Source organism: Malurus melanocephalus, unplaced genomic scaffold (genome assembly GCF_030028575.1).
Source record: "Malurus melanocephalus ecotype Western Australia unplaced genomic scaffold, MMel_1.1 scaffold_5, whole genome shotgun sequence".
NCBI classification, from domain to species: Eukaryota; Metazoa; Chordata; class Aves; order Passeriformes; family Maluridae; genus Malurus; species Malurus melanocephalus.
This window is the reverse complement of record NW_026623237.1, coordinates 6779334-6800720: the sequence shown is the minus strand read 5'-3', so window position 1 is coordinate 6800720 and position 21387 is coordinate 6779334. Positions and strand designations below refer to the sequence as shown.

The 21387-nt window shown below is 40.2% G+C and overlaps 1 protein-coding gene across 1 annotated transcript in view; it reads right to left on the bottom strand.

Annotated features, from left to right (window-relative positions):
* PLB1 (phospholipase B1) overlaps positions 1 to 20590 on the bottom strand; it is a 77519-nt gene extending 56929 nt beyond the window's left edge. The window contains exons 1-14 of the mRNA XM_057371236.1: positions 20505 to 20590; positions 16717 to 16754; positions 15561 to 15624; positions 15010 to 15068; positions 13814 to 13845; positions 12895 to 12938; positions 11852 to 11936; positions 11269 to 11320; positions 10042 to 10128; positions 9487 to 9549; positions 8124 to 8206; positions 5657 to 5735; positions 4903 to 5007; positions 3350 to 3439 (exon numbers count right to left, since the gene is read on the bottom strand). Coding sequence (XP_057227219.1) covers positions 3350 to 3439; positions 4903 to 5007; positions 5657 to 5735; positions 8124 to 8206; positions 9487 to 9549; positions 10042 to 10128; positions 11269 to 11320; positions 11852 to 11936; positions 12895 to 12938; positions 13814 to 13845; positions 15010 to 15068; positions 15561 to 15624; positions 16717 to 16754; positions 20505 to 20553 — 930 coding nt within the window. The 5' untranslated portion in view covers positions 20554 to 20590. The remainder of the gene's footprint in view (positions 1 to 3349; positions 3440 to 4902; positions 5008 to 5656; positions 5736 to 8123; positions 8207 to 9486; positions 9550 to 10041; positions 10129 to 11268; positions 11321 to 11851; positions 11937 to 12894; positions 12939 to 13813; positions 13846 to 15009; positions 15069 to 15560; positions 15625 to 16716; positions 16755 to 20504) is intronic.
* Positions 20591 to 21387: the final 797 nt, after the last annotated feature.

The following is a 21387-nucleotide window of genomic DNA, read 5'->3' as shown; positions in this document are numbered from 1 at the left end:
GGGGTGAAGAATAAAACAGAATTCCCCAAAATGTGCAAAATAATGAAGCTCAGAGAAAAGATACATTACATTTCCCATCCTCCTAGAATGAAACAAGGCACCTATTTAATTACATTGTTAAAAGAAAACATACTTCCAACACCAACTGATGCCGCAGAACATGGGATACATACAATGCAGTATTCCTTGACTAGAAATTAAATTCAAACAAGTATTAGACACTGGCATGTTGAGAGCTGGTTGACAAAAAATAAATTTCTCCAGGAGGCAGTGAGTTCCAGGTGGTTCAGAGGCACTGTTTTCCTAGCAAAGACTGACAGCTCCCATGCAGCTCAGCATGGCCAGGGAACAGGCCACCAGTTCTGTATTGTGGCCACCAACCCTCCCCTGAGTTGAAGCACATCTGTCATGCAGGCCACTTAGTGTGTGGGTCTGCTCTGGTACTCAGCAGGCTGTAAGGCTGCACAAACCCCTGAGCACAGAAGAGAGGCACTGGCAGCCTCCTGCCGTGCTGTTCCCATTGGGATTCTTGCCTGGTTTTAGCTTCTCTTTTGGCTGCAGGATACATTTGGGTTTTGTTTCCATTACACAAAAGAGTGGTGAAAGACAAGAAGCTCCCACTCTTGTGAAGTTCTTTACATACATGAATGGAGCTTTGCTCTCAGATATATGTCCAGAATTAAAATCAATTAATTTTGGCAAATGCCTACGATCAGGCTCTCTGTGGTAAACATCAAAGCTGTCCAAGTGTACAGCCAACCTCTCTCAGTTTTTCCAATGTCATTTAGCTGACTGTTYTCTGGTGTGCTTAGCATATGAATTACATTTCGTCCAGAGAGTTACAGCTGTTTTGGTCAAATACCCAGCCCTGCCTAGGACAAGCCCTTAGGACCTGATGGCTCAGCTCCTTCTCAATCAGGCTGAAGTGCAGCCCTAAAGCCAACTGCCACTCAATTGCAAAGGTTTTGCCCTTTGGCCAACAAGCAGGTAATTATTCCAGGAAAGAGGCTGGTACCAGGCCTCAAAACAAGGTAAGGACAGCCTGGCAGAGAGCAGGAGAAGGGAAAACTCAGAATGCAGTTTCATTCTGCTGTGTTTCCTGCTCCACGAGTCACGATCTTGATTTCCTATCAGCTCCCAAGACCACGTTATGTGTTGTTTTTCCTTCAGTTTTTAAAGAACTCAGCACAAACTGTTGGCTGGATTTGCCAATAGCACTAGAGTGACCTTTATCAGTTGAGGACACCTGCTAGTGCTTTTTATGCTGAAAGCATCTTTCATATCTGCTTTTGCATCATGGCAGAATACAGGCAGATAAGGCTATTATAGGCAAAGAAACAACCCTGAAAGGCTCCTTTCTGACGATTGCCAGATGTGCTATGAAAATTCCACTAAATCAAAGAGAAGTCAAGAAGAAAGATGGCAAACTGAGTCGAGGAAAATGTCACCATTCCTAAAGTCTTCTTCATTTCGTTCTTCCTCCAGATTGCCAAGGCTATCCCTTCACTAGAAGAATCACCTCACACTGAGAAAAAAAACTGAAATAAAGCAAGGTAGGTATTTATCCCCTTTATGACATGACAATGTTTTGGTTCTGGTGGCTCCACAGCATGCTCACTGCCTGAGTAATTGGCCCTAATGCAGACAGCCTTAAAAGCACTGCTTCATTTTGCTCATGGTTTTTCATCTCGGCTGTTTCCACAAATGCTCCAGGCAATTAGAGTGACATGAATAGAGCAACATGCCATCGAATGGGTTGCTCAAGGACAGAKCACAGGAGGACAAACAAAGTCAGTGCAGAAAAGGCTTAGAGACAGAAAAATTAAACAGAGGGCATCTATTTTATGATGGCAGAACTGACGTAGGAASTGTGACATCATCACAAGGAGTATCACAGATAACAGCAAAGGCAATAACTGGACCCAGCATGGCTGTTCCAAGGTTAGAGGTGCTAGAGCTTATCAATTTTTAACTCCTTGRCTCCTACTAACTAACTAAAGTCCTACTAACTTTAACTAAAAGATAACATATTTTATTAAAGTGACTGTTCTATGTTCTGGAGATATCTGGTGGAATACAAGCCTTTCCCCACAAATTCTGCTTCTTTAAATAAACAGGCCTACAAGATCATTACTACTGTTCAAATTAGCATAAAAGGAAATAACAACTTGCCAATATGTATGAATTTATATTTTAAAATGTGGTTTACTAAAAGGAGGTTGCAGTACAGACTTTTTCCTTCATGCTTAGGATAATTTGGACAGAAATAAGAAAAGTAGGTACTCTTCAAAGAAAATCTTATTAWCACATGGATTGCAAAACAAGAAAAAAGTATTTTATATTGCATCTAACTTAACTGGCCACTGAAGATTCTTTTTAATTAAAAAAAAGAGATTGTATGTGTTATAAGATTWCTAGAAAAAGAAACAGAAAGCATTGAAAGTTTCTAAAAAGAAATAGTAAAATCAGCATTTTATTCAAAACAATGGATCTAAGGACAYATCCAGACATAGACTAAACAGTAACATCCAGCTTCGCTCTGCTGAGTCCAAGCCCACCTGCCTGCTTTTTTGTYTCACTCCTAKTGAAAAGTATGTCATATTTCTTTAYTTGCCCCTATCACAAATTTTRAAATGCAAACTCCTTCAGTTRTGCATGCATGCACTCACACACACAAATGCTGCATGTCAGCAGCTCAAGTCTGCAGTGGGAAACAGTCCCTTACAGAACTGATCATTGTGTTCAAGGCTGAGTGGGCCAGAAAGGCCACATTTCTTTCAGATAACCTTTCCCACCTAACAGAAGGCACCATTTGCTGGCTTTCCTCAGCTGGATAGAACATCCAACTCTTCAGGATGTATCAAGAGCTCCTCAAGGTTGTCTGGCACCTTTTAATTATGAGCTGAAAAATGCTGGTTCAGGAGGAGACAGTGATGTATGAGACTCAGTAGTAAAGGATGGTGGAGAAGACAGGAGTGTAACTGCTATAGTCTCAGATTAGAACAAGCCTCAGTCATCCTTTGCTGTGCTGTCAAAGAGGTAGGATTGACATAAAAAGGATCTGTCACAGCTCATTTACTCCATGAGGCTTCCCAAGGGACTACTTTGAAAAYCTTGCTAAAAAGTTCTTGGTAGCAAGTAACACCAATGAAGAGTGATACTTGTCTTGSAAGTGTAGGGCATTTAGCATCGAGAGCAGTCTCTGAACAGCTGAGGACAACAGTCATAGRATAATTCTTATATTCTTCCTTCCTCTGTCTCTTTGCTACTCAAAACCTGGCTCATGCAGGGTTGCTACCAGGCATCTGTACCAAGTCCAGCAAGAAAACGTTTCTGTGGTACTACTTACCATGTTGTTCCAGAGGCCCACAGCCACAAAAATATAATCTTCCAGAATTTCCTCTTGTGTCTTTGAGGTGGTAATCAAACCGTCCTTGCCCTGAAAGAGAAAGTACTTCGAGCATGATAAAATAATTAAGAGTATGGAAAGATGAAATATTCAGTCACAAAAGTTCTCAATCTATAAAATAATATTCATCCCCACAAGAAAATCAATCTTTGGTATTCTTTTTAAGCCTCTTGCCACTGATCTCAGTTACTACCAGTGTGACACAACAGAAAGATGCTGGGTTTGTAAATGATTGTTTTACATCAACAGGGCAAGAAGACAAGAGCAACAACACAGCATGATCACAACAGTGACATACAATAGAACAGGAAGACATATAGATGTGAACACATGAATGMTTTGGAATAAACAACACTTCTTTTAACTAACACATGCATTTAAAGCATGGAAACATGCAGGATTTATCTTAAGAGAGCATTTTGAATTTTAAATTAAATGTAACTGTTGAAAGAGTTTGGAAGTTACACCTGGTGACCTGCAGGCATACCACAAATCAGAAGAAATAAAGAATCCACCTATGACATACGATGGCATTTAAAGAAATAATAGGCAAATTACAGCGAGAAAAAGTAATGTCACGAATGTTAGAAGTCTGCTATTTGTATATGGACCAGCTGTCAACAAAAAAAAAAAAAAGGCTTGGCAAAAGATGACCCCAGCAGCAACAGGATTTTGTAACACAGCAGACACTACCCTTCCTGCAAGAAAAATTTCTTCTCCTAGTTCACTTTGTTCTGATACTGAGCTGAGGTAAGCAATAGAATTACCTCAAATTCATGGAGCTATTATGATGSTCAGAAACCAGATTGTGACTCACCACCAATCTATTTTACAAAATAAATTTTTTGGTATCTCACTCCAAGTGAACCATTCTCTMGAAATTAATAGTATCCCCCTTCAATATCAGACAATCTTAACCTTTTGAACTTGMCTTTAAAGATCACTTACACCAAAACAATGCCCAATATCCTAGGCAATTCCAGCTTCATTCCCTTCTGGCTACACCAGACTATATTAATTCCCAAGTTCCAAGACTCAGTGCAGGAAAATAACTGTACTTTCCAACATGGTTTTCAAACACCTTTATCTTTTGTCCCTTCTAACCCTTTTTAAATACTGCATGCTACACAGTTTTTGCCTTTGTTGTCAAACACATAGGCGTAATCAGGGATCAATACAGTGATGACTCCARACACAGGAAAATCAGCAGCACTGACAGTTTCCAGACACTTGTGACCTTAGGCGCAGATGTGCCAAAGCTCGATTTATCCAGGAGCATAGCACTCAAGAAACACAGGATCTCTGACTGGTGCTGTTTAAATCAAGTTACACTCTCAGGATCTCTGTGTCTGATCCTGAGGTGTGYTCTTCCTGTGTCTGATTACCCTTGCCTTCCAGCATTACACAGCCTAGGACAGGAAAGCCCACTGAATATTACACTCAGTCACAGCAGACACAAACTAGAAATAATGGAGCAGCTTGAGTTTACTCACTGGTCTGAGCAGCAGATTTCTTTCTTGGAGAGAAGGCTGAAGAACAACAGTGAAGTCATCCTTTTGATCAAACCTCTCAGACTCCAGTAGCTTTTCCAAAGCACCCTAAATAGACAACCGTTTAATGAGATAACTATTATCAGGCAGAGAGTGTAATATATGTGCAATTCATCAGGGTTTAGAGTAAACTAAAATTATCCCCATTCCTAATAAACCACAGAAATAAAATTGTGTAATCCAGAACAACAACAGTAATTTACTGAAATCTTGTTACACAACAACTAGAAAATCCTTATAGCTATGAGAAAGATGGTTTACCATCATTTTCTTTGAAAGGCTGGCAATCTTAGCAAGGCAATGAAAGGTTTATTGCCACCCTGGCATGTTTAAAAGAAATTCTAGCGCAACTGTCTTTGTCCTAACAGAAAGTTTCCCTCTTCTAAATCATGGGGCATTTTACTGGAAAAGAAGGATCCATTTACTGATGTGATATGAAAAATTCTAGATTGCCAAAAGTAATACAGACATTTAAAACTTCAAGAGATACTAAGATCATTCAGGTACGGAGAGAACTTATTGCCAATATTCCTGATGTAAGAAATGGCATGAGGGTAGCCATGGATATGTGGTAGAAAGGCTGTTACTCAACTTGCTCACAGCTATTCCTCCCTTATCTCCCTGCTTCAGGCCAATMTGGAAAACGAATAGACATGTCTAGTGATATGAGAGCCAAATAACACAGCATATGCCATACCTGATAGGACCACCTCAGTATGTTATCATCTAATGCAGAGCGTTCACCAACATAATTGCACTGATTTCTGACTGGATTTCTGCAGAAAATAATTAAAAAACAGGAAAGACATTATGAACTTTCAATAAACAATGTAGACAGCATGAATTCTTTCAAGCCACTGACAAGTACATACTAAAGACTAAATTGCTGTATATGCAGAGAAAGTTACATGGAACATGCTAATTTTTTATATAAACATAGAGTGATGCATATTCCCATATCCAGAGCTTTGTATCTCTTCTTGATTTGATAGCCTAGTCAGTTGACAAGTATGCCAGACTTAGATTAGCACAGGATCTCACAAGCTAGCAACATGCTCAAGCTTAAAATAGCAGCAGCACTGTTTTTCRAATATTTCCCTCTCTGTAGTCATACAGAAAAATTGAGCAAACTCAAAATACTTCCACAGGAACTTTTYCTTTAGTAGTTGGCATGAAGACCTGCATCTAGGAATGTGGATGGAATCTGCAGAATGTTGTACACGCTAAAGGATGACTGTCAAATTTCTGACCTGCAAGGTGAGAGGTATATACTGCATATTTTTGCAGCTAGATGGAGAACTCTGTTCTCCAACAGTAGGAGAACAGAGGCTGTAGACAGGATCAATGGAAGATACACATAAAATTAGTCAGGTTTCAGCAGATATACTCCCTTGAAAATTCCTGGCTGGACTGGAATCCGAGAAAGTTTCTGGAGGCTTTGCAGATATAAGCAATAAGTATGTGTCAGAATCCCTTTCATTGAACTCTAGCTAAACCAATAAAGTAAGAGTTTTCTGATAAAGTGCTATTATCACTGCTGGTGAGTGAAACAAACATGAACTCAGGACCAGAGTCTTACCCAAGCCTAACAGAAGAACCTCATAAAATAAATGAAGAGAGTTACACGCCTAAAAGTAGGGTTCATGCATTATTTTTAGTGCAGACACTTCTAGTTAGTAAAGAAGGGAATTTAAAATCCCCGTTAGATCCCAAACTTTAATGCCTAAAGCTAAGTACAGACACAGGATTGAAAATGTCAACCACTCTGACTCCTGACATCTCATTTCATTTACATTTTGATACAGACCTAAATTTTTCTCTCAGAGCACAGTTCAAAATGACAACTTATTAACAAATGCTGGAGATCCTTATCTGGGAAAGGATCTGGCCCCGAGGCTGTCTAACAAACAGAAAAGTACAAGACTTGCAAACTTGTGGGACTGTTCAACCAGATAAACACAGCTGTGAGTGCATGCTGACAATACAAAAGRAATTGCCTTAAGTGCAGAAGGAAATATAAAAATTCCTCAGAGGAAAAACAGTAGATCTATTTAATTTTATTTTTTAAAGTCTTCAATATGTAGCAAAGCCCATATTCCTAAATCCATTTTTTACACCTTTTTTACATTTCCCCCCTACATGTTTGTGAAGGACAAATAAGTTACAGTGCTCCGTTCAGTCGCTTTTGATAAGGAAAGCTTGTCCTCTGCYTGTATTTGTTAAGTACAACCCTACAGAGCAGCCAGACCTCTTCCCCCATTCCATCAGAATGTCTCCAAGGTTGTGTACTTGCAAGGCTTGTGAWACACTTCAGGATGACTATATTTGTACATATGGTGTCCTGTGCCATGAGCACAAGAAAAAAAATTACTGTGGAGTAAGATRGAGTGTAAATCTCACCAGCTGTAAATTACTCCATCGTAACTGCTCATGTGCRCACTCCTACTCCATACTAAATCAGGACACAAACTACTCACACTTTTGTTAMAAAGTACTGAGAAAGACAGATAAATACATGCAGTTACCATACGGAACTGACAACTTGGATATTCTCTACCCTAGCATATCCTAAGCCCAAGTAGTATCTTTCCAAAAACTTAATAATATCCTTGAAAGTCAGTTACTCATTTTGTGAACATCGATACATAAAAACTTMAACTTTGAAGTTCCTACAGAGCTTTTGACTTGAGAGTTGCACAACAGAAGTAGCACTGAATAAAAAACAGGAGCAGCAAGACTGTGCAGTCTTGTGACCCTAATCTCAGTGCTGGGTCTGGCAGGGATGGAGTTAACCTTCTTCACAGCAGCTCATATGGTGCTGTGTTTTGGATTTGTGGCTAAAACTGTTGACAGCAAACCAGTGCTTTGGCTCTTGGTGAACATGGAAAGAAAGCATTAAGGCTTTCTCTTTTTCTCTCACTCCAACCCAATATTTAAATGTGCTATCCAAATTGACAGTATTAGAAGCACCTATTCTTCCTAGTAAAAATATATCTTTCAGAGAGAGTTTATCAAAGTGAACACTTAAAATCTTTCACATGCTTTTGTATTAAGGGCAGAAAAACTGTTCAGAAGCTTGGAGCTCCATTATAAAGTCAATGCATACACACAGCTGTTTGTTGAATACCAGGAGACAGTGACAAGAAGTTAAAGAAAACTGTTACCTGGCATTACTGTGATCTGGGCATGCAAGAGAGGCAGTTGTGAGCTCAGTGGAATCCACTAGATTTACAAAGGCCYTGGGAACCTGCGGTAATAAAGCAAAAGTTATTAATGCTAGATTTGCAATTAAAGATCAGCAAGCAGCAATTACAGTAAATTACATCTACAACTTCACATGTATTACCTCTGGCCTGGGATTCTGCCTACATAAAATCAATTATCTYAATCTTTGCCAATTCTGTTCTGAACTCTGCTCTTATGCCTGCTATCTAGGATCATCATTTATGAAGCACTTGTGACCATGATTTCTTTTCTGAGACACAGCAATCCATTTTACRTAACCGAAATGGACACCAGCCAACTAAACTGAACTCAAATGAACTTGGAACTGCCATTTTTTTGGAACATAGCAATGCAAAGCTGGGGACGAAACACCCTGTATAACAGCACAAGTATTCATGCAACCCACTACACCTCTCCCAATGCAGTTTCTGCTTTTGCAGAAAGCAGTTTTTCATTTACATAATGATATTTCACTTGAACAGATTCTGGAAATAATAGTGGAGAGAATCTGAAGAGAACGTGTGGGTGGAACTTCCCCCGTACACAACATTTGTTGAAGTCAGATGGAGAAAAACGAGTGGTTGTGCCCTGATGCAATTAAAGTGTAGCAGGTTTAAAATGTGCTGAAGGCCTTCAATGCAGCAAAACAAAATTATTGGAARATGCTATTGAAATAATTCAGATAAACAGCTTATAGTCTGCTTTAGTAGTAATCTATCCTCATCTAGTCTACTATTCATTAGTAGACCAAGAAACAGCACAGAACGTTTCCCAGAAACCATCCTAAATAAGCAGATAATTCTTAGCTCAGCCAGCTAGAAAACCTTTAGAAAGGCTGAGATCTTAAAATGAGCACAAAATAAGAAAAAAGGATCTATTACACACATTTTAATATATGTTTTCTCTGGTCTGTAAAAGTCATCATCAGGTAGTTAGCAGCYTGTACCCTGCCTAGGTGTTCCACACCAGCAATTAGGTACCAGTTATTTTCACTAACAGCCCTAATAAACATGACTTTTAGATCTAGACAGATGTGCTCCAATTTTCACAGAAATCACTTAAAAACACCCAAAAATTGAGTGGTACATTAGCTTGCGTTGCGGYATCCATCCTTTCTGTTTGTATCCATCAGGTTTTTAAAAGCAGGTGCAAAACACTCAGTGAAAACAGAGCCAGAGGTTTGAAGTCAATGAGACTCATTTTCTARGCCACATGAAGAGCGGTACAAGCCCTAGACTGGTAAGGGAGACTGGAAAAATATACAAAGGATTCATCTATACAGGATTGATCAATACACCTTACCTTCTTATACAAAAAATCTAAGACAGCTGTAAGTTTTTCCAGGTTTTCCAATATGCAGTCCTTCTGTAAATGAGGAGAGAAACGCTATCAAAATTAGTAGAAAAAACAAAGTTTTGCATTTCCTAGAAGTCACAGTTTTGCATTTCCTTGTGTATTGAGTTGTGTACTGAAGGGTTATTAAGAACCACTCTATTCTAAATTCAGCCTTAGCCAGCAAGAAGTACATAACATGAGAAATAATCTTGTAATTTAACTGCCTATAAATAGACAACATGACATATGTTAAAAAAGGACAGGGATATGGAAGAAAARTATCTTTATACATGAAGGTGTAAAACAGTTATTCTACTAAGACATCTCAAATTTGGGATGGCAAATTAAGTACAGATTATTATATACACAAAACACCTTATGCACCAGGAGCTTGCATCAGTGCATAGAGGCATCCCAACATCCCAGACCTAACTACTATTTTGGTTCACTGTAGCAGAGAGCAGAGTATGGGAAAGTGTCTTTACTCTCCTTGACCACGAAACCACCTCACAAAGCACTTACCAGTTGGGTGGAAGCATAGGAGGAACATGGGGTTTCAGCACTAAAAAACACTRTGATCAGTTTCCAATCATTTTGGAAGTCCATCATCTGGGAGAGAAAAATAAAGGAATAGATGATAGGTGTTCTATTTGCTATTTTCCTTTCTTATGCACAAATGGGTGTGGCTTCAAAACCAGTGAGACCAAGCAGTAGCACACAGCCCAACTCTGGCTAGCCTAAACCCTTCCACTTGACAAGCCATTCAGTTTTCCCTAGAGGAGACAGCAASTGGATGGTTAGGCATCAAGTATTGCAATTAAAGCTGAACACACACCTGCAAAAAGCTCAGGATAGAGCCTGAAATTGCTGTTGAGACTCTATTGGAAAAGACAGGCAAGGACAGCTTAGCACAGAACTTGATGTTGCCTCTTTCCATTACAGTTGGAGCTTGCCAACAGAATTACTGTACCTGAACTGCTAGGAAGGGGTCACACTAGAGGGACAGAGACTAGAATAAAAAATATGAGAGCTAGAGCCATGCTCAGCTGTGCTATGTTTATTAGGCAATTCTTGACAATCCTGAAGAGCCTTGGTTAGAACCATACAGTTTCACAAACATATAGGCTAAATTCCTGCAGAGCAAAGAGGCAACAGCGGAATTGCTTTGGCAATTACATTTTCCCATTATTTCAAGATGAGTTTACAAAATGCCTCATGGTTAAGAATAAGAGAGAAATGAATGCTTAAAGCTCCAGGATGGGATTTAAAAAGCACTCAGCCATGAGCAATAATTCAGGCTCTCACCAGCATCAGCCAAAYTATATCTAGGTCTTTATTGTCCTTTTTGAAAATATGTTCCTAAAAGACCAAAAAAAGGAACTGAAGAGACAAATACTGAGAATTATTATTTTGGGTTGGCTTCTCAGAAACACTGGCACAGTTACAGAGTGTAGCTAGCAGAAGTCTCACAGCTTTAGCCAATAGAAAGCAAACATACTGGCTTCCCTACCAAGATCTTCAGATGCTTTGACAAAAGTAAAAAAGATGGCATACGTTCTAGAACAAAACTCTGCACTTGAAAGGCACAGAGTTGATTCTTATTTACAAAAAAGGACTGATGTCYGTTAACTTTGAGAAATGGAGTTTTCTGTTTTGAATTTTGAGTGCTGTTTAAAGTATTAAATCACTTTTCTGCCTTTTTCTGCTTTAACACCATGCTTTCTGAAGTGTCCTGTGCTTTAAACAAACCTGTTCCTCTTCCATGAGCTTCACTATTTCTTCAGCTTGATGCAGGAGATCTCTGAAAAGCAGAAAGGAATAGAGAAATTATGAGGGCATCAGTAAGGAGAAAGCTTTGGCTGATTTTCACCATTGAATAAAACAGCATTAGAAGATTTGGATTGGATTCATCATTTCTGTCCTAAATGTGTTAGTATTAGACAATTGACTGTGCTTCTCAGAGAGCTTTGTGTGATTAGTTCATATCCAGCTATCTCACCTCCAGATATGTGCACTTAGATGAAAACAGCAGGCACAGCTTGGTAGGCACACCTCAACCTCTATTTGGTTGAGCCAAAAATTTGATTTGCAGCTATAAAGAGAACTAATGTTGAGTCAGGTGATCCAGACCCCAAAGGTGGGCTTTATTTTTCCTGACTCTGAGAGATGGCAATAGAGCCACAATTGTTAGGGTCTGTCCCTAGAATGCCAGTACAGTTTCTGCCAATACTGAGCATATTCTGGTGCCCAGTAAAGTGCCCCAGAATCAGATTTCCACCTTCCCCTTGCCAGCTGTACATCAGCTGCCCAGCCAAAAGCCCCTCAGACTTACCTGGCTTGACTGYCTGGTGTCACTCCCGCTGTGCCAGGGGCAGGGGACAGATGTAGAACCGAGGGGTTGAAGGTGCTGATGAAAGCTGAATGACACACACAGGTTAGGTGATTTCTGCATCCAACAGACTGCTACTCTGCTGATTCATTAAACACAACAGAACTAAAACAGCCAGAACGTGTAAAGTCTGAGGATTTCTTGGCAAGCATGAGAGGTATGCCCAAGTCCCTCTGCAGCTGTTCTTGGTTTTGTTCCTCACCTTCTGAAGTGAAGGCCTGATGTCTGAATTTGCCCCCAGACATGGGTCAGAAATCTCCATCCCCATGTCTCGTGTCAGCTACAAGTAGTGTAGGTGGACTTAAATACAGCTGTAGAAATTAAGCTACTGGGAAGGGCCACCCAGAGAGACTCAAGAAACACCAATGAGTTGCCATGTTTTAAACCCCTTTCACAAGGACATGGATGTGACACCAAGGAGTTAAGACACCAGGAAGATGATCTGGAGGGCAGGACCCTGGAGCTATACATTACTTAGCATTTCAGGGGACATGTAGGTTTTACTTGTAATGGCCTTTAAGCAAGTAAAGGCTGCCTTTAGAAACAGCCAATAGATGATGAATTCACTGATGTGGTGCATCTATGGCAGCCCTRGTGCAAATCCTAAGCACATGGCAGTGCAGGACAGGCAAACCTACACAAGATTTCACCAGGCCAGCATGGGCCACAAGCACACACCAGMAGAAACYGTATAGTGGATACRAATAGCAGGCCAAGAGCCCCACTGSGCATTTAAGAATCTTGCAGCAGTCTCACACCTCCTTCTTCACCGCTGTTTGTCTCCCCAGATGGGCTTTTTAAAGCCAGAACAGATAACCCAGGCTGGCTGTACTCATGTCCCCRGGTACACCATCCCTCAGGCTTCCCCTACACCCCTGCAGTGTGCCTGTGCTGCACCTGCTCTGCAGCCCAGCAGAGCCCTGGAGTTCCTGCCATCAAGCTGTTAAATTAATTTGCTGAAGTTTTAATGTGACAGCAAGACGCACCTGCTAAAGTTTCCATGCTTAGTTCAAGGAAGTTCTTTCCTGTGCTATAGAAAGGGAAGAGAAAACAGGAAGTTCCTTTTATTCYGCTTCTCAAAGAAAAATTATATTACAGCACAGCCCCAATTTCTTATTAGTTATGCTACATCTCAGAGTGTAAATTCATGGCAGCTGCTGCAAGTAAGAATGGGGCCTTTCTTTCCCCAAAACTGTCATGTCATCAGCTACTGCTGAGTAAGAACATAGTCTCAGATCTCAAATTTTTGTGTCTTTGTACACCCTGTATCTTGCAATACTTAGCTTGGTTATACTCAGCTACAAGTGATGCAGGGGCCTCTCCATGAATACCCACACACAAGTGAACACAGATGTTTATGCAACCATTAAAATAATTTAGCCTTTTAAAGTTTATCTGCGCAGGACTAAAACCTCATCCGGAATGCTATGACTCAAAAGACCTGCACAGACTTGCAGCTACAAAGTTTTGTCATATTCACTCACTGATTTAGATCTGCTAAGGGCACATGGAAGAAGAACATGGGGTAAAGTTCGTCCATGAAGGACTGGGAATCAGCAAAGCAGAGGACAGGATWTCTGGACTCCTGGGCTCTTTCTTTGCTCTGATAAATCCCTGCTTTTTGGTCTCTAACTAGTGAATTATAATATTTACTACCTAAGCAGCAATGATTCTTAACCAAGGTTATTGCAACCCTAAGGTAGTTCTACATCCTGCCTAAGTACAAAGAATGTSTGCTGCCGAAGGATAGAGAAAGTTACAGTGTCTCAAAATCCTTTATATTTTACCTAGACCTTTTCYTCCTCTCTAGAAAGAAAAAAAGTATTGCTTGGGCCTAACTGCTGCACTGTGATACCATAGAGATTAGGATAATGGTACTTATATAAYCTAAATATTTATTGTTACCTTTGGAGTAAATCCTCACCAGATCCTGGTGTCTGTGAACAAAGAAGCAACRAAAGTAATATTGAGCAAAGTGTAAACTAGACCTACATATGCTGTTTCCCCACCATATTTCACTCCTGTTTGAGTTTCTACTCTTCTCCATTGTGTTGTAATCACTCCCAGACTTAAGCTGTTTTCCAGCATTTCCCCTATTAGAGTGTATTTTCATAGTCTGGTAATCCTTTCTTATTTACTGCTTTCACTAACGATTTTTTAACATATGGCTTAAAAAAAAATTGACTAATTGAAACCAAATTCCATAAAATGAATGGTGCTCTAAACCAAATTTCTCTGGATCTACTTTTACTCCTTTTCAACAAGGGACATGACCTGAAGTAATTTAGATAATTTGTCTGTCTGTCACTCAGACAGAAGGGTGTGTTAAAAAAAGCACCTTAACGTTGATAGAGGAACATCACTGATTTCAGAGAGTTTGAAGAGGAGACGGTGACAGAGATGTTTGCTCTAGGAAAGCAAACATTCCTTAAAAAAACTATTATTTACATGACTCCAATGACTATCAATTTTTGCTCTACAGACCTTTCTACACTTTCTCAAAGCTCAAGAATTGTGGTTAAATGCTTTTAATTGGGCCTCAAATCTATTTCAGATATCCAATTCCTACTATTGAGACAAAGGAAGTTTATTCAAATCTGACTACATTATAACAGGCAGGAGAACTTTACCCACTGGTCTACATATCAGAATCATATCTTGTGATTCTAGACCTTCTGCCTTTTACATAGGAAACCAATCTCTACAGAAAACACTTTATGAAGTGGAAAATCTACTGCATTTCTCAATAATTTGTACTTGTTCCAGTTAGACTTTTCCCAGCATCTTCCAGTTATTCACTCTGTTATGCTCATTGTTAGGAAAATCCATGAACTCTAATCAAATATCATGGTTCTCTGCAAGAGCACTGTGATCACATTTCCTCCTGCACGAAGTCAGTTGTCTAATTTTAGACTCAGGTTATACTGGAACACTGAACAGCAGGTATTTCCAGTCATTTTTTCAGCAGAAGTCTTTGATGTTTGTGGAAAGATTCAAGTCCTGAACACCCCAGCCGAGACTCCAAACTACATCATCAGCTGACTTCATCGTCACAATGGAGGAAATGGGTCACACTCAGCACATTTCCCTCTTGTACTTACTCTTTGCAAACTTCCTATTGCAGTGACTGCTTTAATGTCAGCTGGCCTTAGAGCATGAACTGCAGAAAAGCAAAAGACTTAAGGTTGCAAAAAAAAAAAAAAAAACCCCAAAACAGTAACCCTAAAAGAAAGCTACATTCATCAGGATATTAAAACATAACAAAGTTGGCTAAAATGTGAGAAGTCTATAACGATCGCTTTGATTGGAAGTTTTAAATTAGTCAGAAAGGATGAGAAATTTTAGACAGGTATTCAGAGGCACTGAAATGCTCAACCACCAAGCAAGAAACAATCAAAAAACACTTCTGGGAATAGTGTTAGTAATAGATCCCAAATTATCAGCTGTAATAGATCCCAAATTATCAGCTGAAGAAACAAAGGTAGAAGAGTAATCATTAAGTGGAGCAAAAAACTAACGAGTTTGTAGAGCCTAGCTCCACTTCAGTCAATACCATAAACATGAATCCCTGCAAACAGCTGATTTCTGCCCAGCCCACTCTCAAATAATTTTTTGGGGGAAAGTCTCTGCAGAGACAGTATGAAACACAAACCTGAAGATGGAGGGGTCTCAGGGAGCATCACCTGCTCACATGAAAACTGCAAGCTTCTTAGAGCCTTTGACATAAACAAATAAATGTGGTTGATTGCTTAGATCTAACAAGGAAATTTGTGGAATGAGGTTCTCACAGAGAACCAAGATTTTACTCATGTAAACAAAGAACAATGACACCTCTGTTATAAATGGGAACARAGATCWGGACAGCTGCATTTTCAATTAACTMTTCCAAAACTTCACACTTTCTGCTTGATTTTCTTACTGATTGCCACAGAAATTGGGCCTGAGCAATGAAATGTGCTGAACACATCCTTTGCTTTACATCCATTGCTACAATGGCTGCTTAAACTGGAAGARGTCATAAGCACAGCTACTGCAGGCATCTCTACATGCTGAGGGGCACCCAACTGACACAACAAATATTACATCTCTAATATGCAACAGGAAAGGCAGAATGAACCAATTCTGGCCCCTTAACAATGGGYAACACCTGGCCAGGTGATCAGAGAAGGCAAGAATGAGAGTGATGTTATTGCTTCAATGTGAGAGACAGTTCAGTACCAGYAGGAACTTCATTTAATGCCACCCCACATCCTTACAGTAGGCATGACCCAAGATTGAGTGTCATGAAAGGCAATCCCCACCCCTGCCCTGGGTGACTTGGCATGGGCTTCCCTTATCACAAGGACCATGAGTGGCTGGCTGACCATCATCAGTACCATGAGGTGAAATCTGTATTGTGACAAGGGCCACCACTGCCCACACACACTCCCCAGAGYGCAGCTGGAGGATTTTAATGGTGCAGACACTTCACACCCTTATAAAGCAAGGGAGAGTTTAATCCTGTGTTTCTAAAAGAGCAACAGAGCATCTAGGAACAAGTGCTAACCACAAACGACCTACGTACAGGATATGCAACCTAATAACAAACATTGCTYGGAGAAAACCTCATTTCCTGATTATGTTCTGTAATCTTGCAGCTGCGCTCTCACATTGCCGACTCATTCGCTTTGCATTTCTTCTTTGCAGAAGCAGTTTAGAGCAACAAGCTGTATCTTTCTTCTGCCTGCCTCCRAAGAGGCAACAGCCTGATAGGCAATAACAGGTATTGAAAGCAGGAAAAAAAAAAGGAAGCTGTATTCATACTTTACCTCTAGTCCCCCAAATTCTTCCAGATGATCTGCATTACCTTAAAAACATTAAAGAAAGAGTTATGCTAAGTTTTTTTACCTTAGGAAAAAAAGCTTCATAAGACTTAATATACCTAAAAGCACAGAATCCTGAGAGGAGATACCTTTCTCATCTGCCCTACTTTCCAAAGCAAGTAGGCTCATCCCAACAACCAAATGTACTTTCTTTGGTTTTGCAATACTAGAATGAGCTTTTTTTTTTTTATTATAAGCAGGTGAGAGCTGTTGAAATTAGGGTAATGCAATGTATTTATAGGAACAGGTGATTAACTGCTTGTAGGTCCCCCCAAAAAACCCCATCCTCCACGGGCCTTCTCTACCTGTTTTCCTCTTCAGCACCTTTCAGATACTGCTGTAGTCTTAATCAGTCCAAACTGAGATTAATTTGAACATGCACAAGGAGAAACTCCTTARAAAGGGGCATTAATCTACATCTTCCAGAGTCAGGGAGCAGCATGACACTGTTGTGAGTTTGCCATAGTGACACAGAAACAGCTGCAATTTCTTCTCCTAGAGTGTTGGCAGGCAAAAGAGCCTGTGGAGCCAGGAKTCGGGCCTCTGGCTGTTTCAGTAAACATTATTCTCTTTTCTTGAGTATAAACTTCCATTTACACACACACAGATTTCAGTTTATTCTAAAATTTCCACAAAGCTAGCCACAAAGCCTATGTGAGCTGTTCTTGCTTGCCACACTGAAGCCATCAGCATCCAAMAGTCTTATGCAGAATTAGGATAACTGTCCTTTAACATGCAGGAACTATTTTTGGAATATTGAGCCCTGCTGAGTACTTCTGGCTTGTACTCCTTTCCTTCCCTGTCAATGACAGAATAAGAGCAGAGCCTGCTCAGCCCAGCAGGTGAGACATCCTTGGGTGTAGGGCAGCCAGCAGTGCTCACGCTGCAAGGTGATGTGCCTGGTACAAGCAGAGGGCACCGGGCAGCCTCTGGGGACATGGCTACCTGTGTATACAGGTCAGTGAGGTGACACAAAGCCACCACTGCTACCCACGACCATCTCAGCCTGTCACCTGTGCCACATGTGACCATATTCAATAAATGTCAGCAACTTCCATTTGTGGGTTTTTCCCCTACTTGGGTTTCAGCCATGAGCTATTTGAAAAACTGTTTTATTTTTACAGTACTTTGTAAAAGGTTGAGACAGTGGCCACCTGGCTGTTATGTGACATCTTCTTTAAAATTTCTGCCTGTTCAGTCTGTGTTTTTGATGATGCCTTACTCAAGRCAATAGYCAACACACAAACACTSTTTGGGATACTGGAGYCAAAAGCCATGAGGGACTTAYGTGCACCACACAAATCTACTGCAGAAACTCAATATGTGAGAATTTTAACCCTAATTTCAACTACATTTGAGTTCCTTAGGTTACACTGACAGAGAAAGAGATTCCATTTCCAATTTCCAGGATTCAGGGAGTTGGGGGAACAGTTTTAGTGTGTCAGACTGAAAGTCTATCCAGTCTGGAATTTTGCCTCTGACAGTATCCAAATGCAGATGTTTAGGCAAAGAATAAGGAAAATACAGTTATACTTTCATTTTCTATCCTTCCAATCATCCATACTACTATGCTCCCTGAGCAAGCAATTACTTAATGTTAAAGAATTCCTTGAGATCTTTTTTCCATGGATTTGCCTATTTGTTTTTCTAACACTTTCACACTTTTGGCTTCCTCCAAGTCTTGTGGCAACGGGTGCTTCATCATTTAATTACATGTTAAAAAAAAGGACTTCTCATTTGTTAATAACCTGATCTGTTTCCTTGTTGTTTTGTAACGAGTAGTCATTCCCTTGTTTCTGCAGAGTTTGCCATTTTGCATGTGCCTGTATGTCTTTATCATATACCTATCACTTCTTTTTCCAGACTGAATAGTCCATTTCTTTGATCTCATGTTGAAGTTTATTCACAAGTCTGACCACTCTCCCCCTTTATTCTCCTCCTAGGTTTTGCCACATYTATTTTGAGAAGAAAAATCCAGACCACTGTCAAGATCAGGTGAATCATGGCCCTGCACACAGCAGCAGCAATGTGGCTTTTATGTTGTTCTCCCCCTAACTCCTGAAATAATTTGTTTCTCTGACTATCACTATCATTGATGCCTTCAGACGGTTGTGTTCTGGAGTCAAGCAGCACCTATTTCACCACACCAGATACACAGATAAGAGTAATATRTAACAGGAAAACTTGGACTAAGTTTTCATTCTGAACATCCTGAATAGTTTTGCAKCAGCAAGTTAGARTCCACCCTTATCCAGATCAATTCTAAACATGCACAGAGCCCACATCCCAACAGAGATCAATATGAGCATCACAGTTAATAAAATGGGCATGGTTGTATTTCTGCTTGGCTCACTCCCTTGGGTGGGTATCATCTAATCCTGGCAGTTCTTTTACTGTTTGTCATCAGTTTGCTCAAGGATTTGACCGCTATTCCTCTTGTCCCCTGTGCTGAAACGCTCACAGTGCAAGGTCTTKATTAAGCTGTTATGCAAGGACACCAAAGAAAAAAAGAATTTGTGAGGCTTCAACCTTCTTTTATACATCAGTCAGTCCTACAGACTCCATGTTTCCGAAGAATTTGAGAAAGGATTTTTTGGTTTTCATTCCTTCAACAGTGATTCATTKTTTCTCTTTGGATTAATTTTTGGCTTGGCTGATTAAATTTTAACCTCTTCAGTTTTCTTAGTTTGTTTTGGATTTACACTTTCCATAGGATGACTTATCAAASTCCTGCTACTCCCAATATTTTAGTTACTCCCTTACTCTACCCTTGAATAATTCTAACTTGTATTTTCAATTTTCTTGACATAAAAAGGAAGTATTATTMAGATAACTTTCCTAAAATTTGGGAGAAACATTCTAACTCCTTCCTCCCTTGCTCTTACAATTAATCTGTTTCAAAAAACAATTCTTATAAGCTGCTATCAATCAACCTTTTTTTTTTCCTGAGTGAAGTTTTCAGAGGAACTGCAGCCACCCTGCATATTTCTCCCTACAGTAAAAGGCTGAGACGTGATAATTTCTTCTGATTACTTTAGGAACCAAAACCTCGTAACAGTTAATTATTTATCAGAGCACTTTATAACCCTCTGGAGATACTGATCATCACGCACTACTGCAAAGGGAAAGCACTATTACTGGTTATTGTTATTTTCTTACAGGCAGAGAACTGAAGCACAGAGCAATAAAACTAAAACATACACAGCATTTTCAGTCTTGAGCACCTAAAAAACTGTCATTGGCACCAAATGTAGACCTCAGAGACCCAGTATGGGGAAYAAAGGCTCCCACCTACCCTGAATATTACAGAAATCTGAACAATGYCTTGAACGTCAGGATGCTGCCTAACCATTCACATAATCTTCTATCAGTGAAGATTATCATAGTTATGTATTCAGAGAAAATCTTTGTCCCTTGCCTGAATTTCTGCACCATTTTGACACAGGTGTCACTGCTAGACATCTCTGATTATTTGGTGATGTTTTTTCTCACCAGAAAGCTTTAGTGCCTAAGACACCATCTATCCCCAGAATAGTGCAACTCAGTGCATACATCTTTATGAAAAAAAAATGATCAAACATAACCCAAACTGCATTTAAGATTACAGTTTTACTCACAGATTTTCTTCATCCTGCTTCTAAAACTCCTGCTGTACACCCACCTTGCAACAACCAGAAACAGAGGCTTCCAAATACTGTGCAATGCAAATTTTCAAAGGGCCTTTCAAAACTTACCTTCTGAGAAGAGCAACCAGAGGAACAGCACACCTAACAATAGCTTCATGGTAACCACTTCTATGAATTGATAATCCTGGAGTGCTGCCTGTTAGGTGTTAAGGCTGTGAAGAAAGAAATTTCCTTCCTTTTTCTCCTTTATATCTTTCAAGTTGATAACTCAGCAGCCATAAAACTTATTAGCTTCTACCTTTGGAAAGCAAAGTGGAGATGATATCTCRTTTCATTGCCCATCCAAGGGTCAAAGAAGGGGCACAGCTTCTCTCTCTTGTTCAGTGAGAGCTGGCCATTTTTCAGGGGAGTTCTCAGCAAATCCAAGGACCAAGATCACATGAGTCAGCTTCCAGCAGGGTCAAGGCTCTTCCAGGCAATACATAACACATTAGTTTGGCATTAGCATGCCTCTGCCTGGAAGGGAAGGAGCCTCTGCTCCTGAGGGAAGAAGGACAACTGAACCCTATATAGCAGCCCACACCCACCCAAAGAGGAAGGTTTTGCTCTTCCTTTCGTCTCCTTCCCTACCTGTGCTCCTTCCTTGCCTTCAACCACACTCATGYTGTGCCTGTTTTTCTTCCACTAGTTCCTCTTCTGGCAGATTTTCTTTCACTGGGTGATGCCTCACCAGTATTTGCCAAGACAGCAGTGTCAGACAAGCAGGGTCAGTGAACCTGCCCTAACACTGCACAGGTCTTCAAACCCCTTTCTATGACACTATTACAGTAGCATGGTCACTTCTGCAGAATCAAAGAGCATGCAGAAATGCCAGCTAGACTGTGATACAACACTCTCCAGTGAGACTACAACTATGCCTCAATTACAGTGTCAGGGTCAAACCTCTGAAGAGCGGCTTGCTGTCCTCACACAAAACAACAGAGTGAACTTT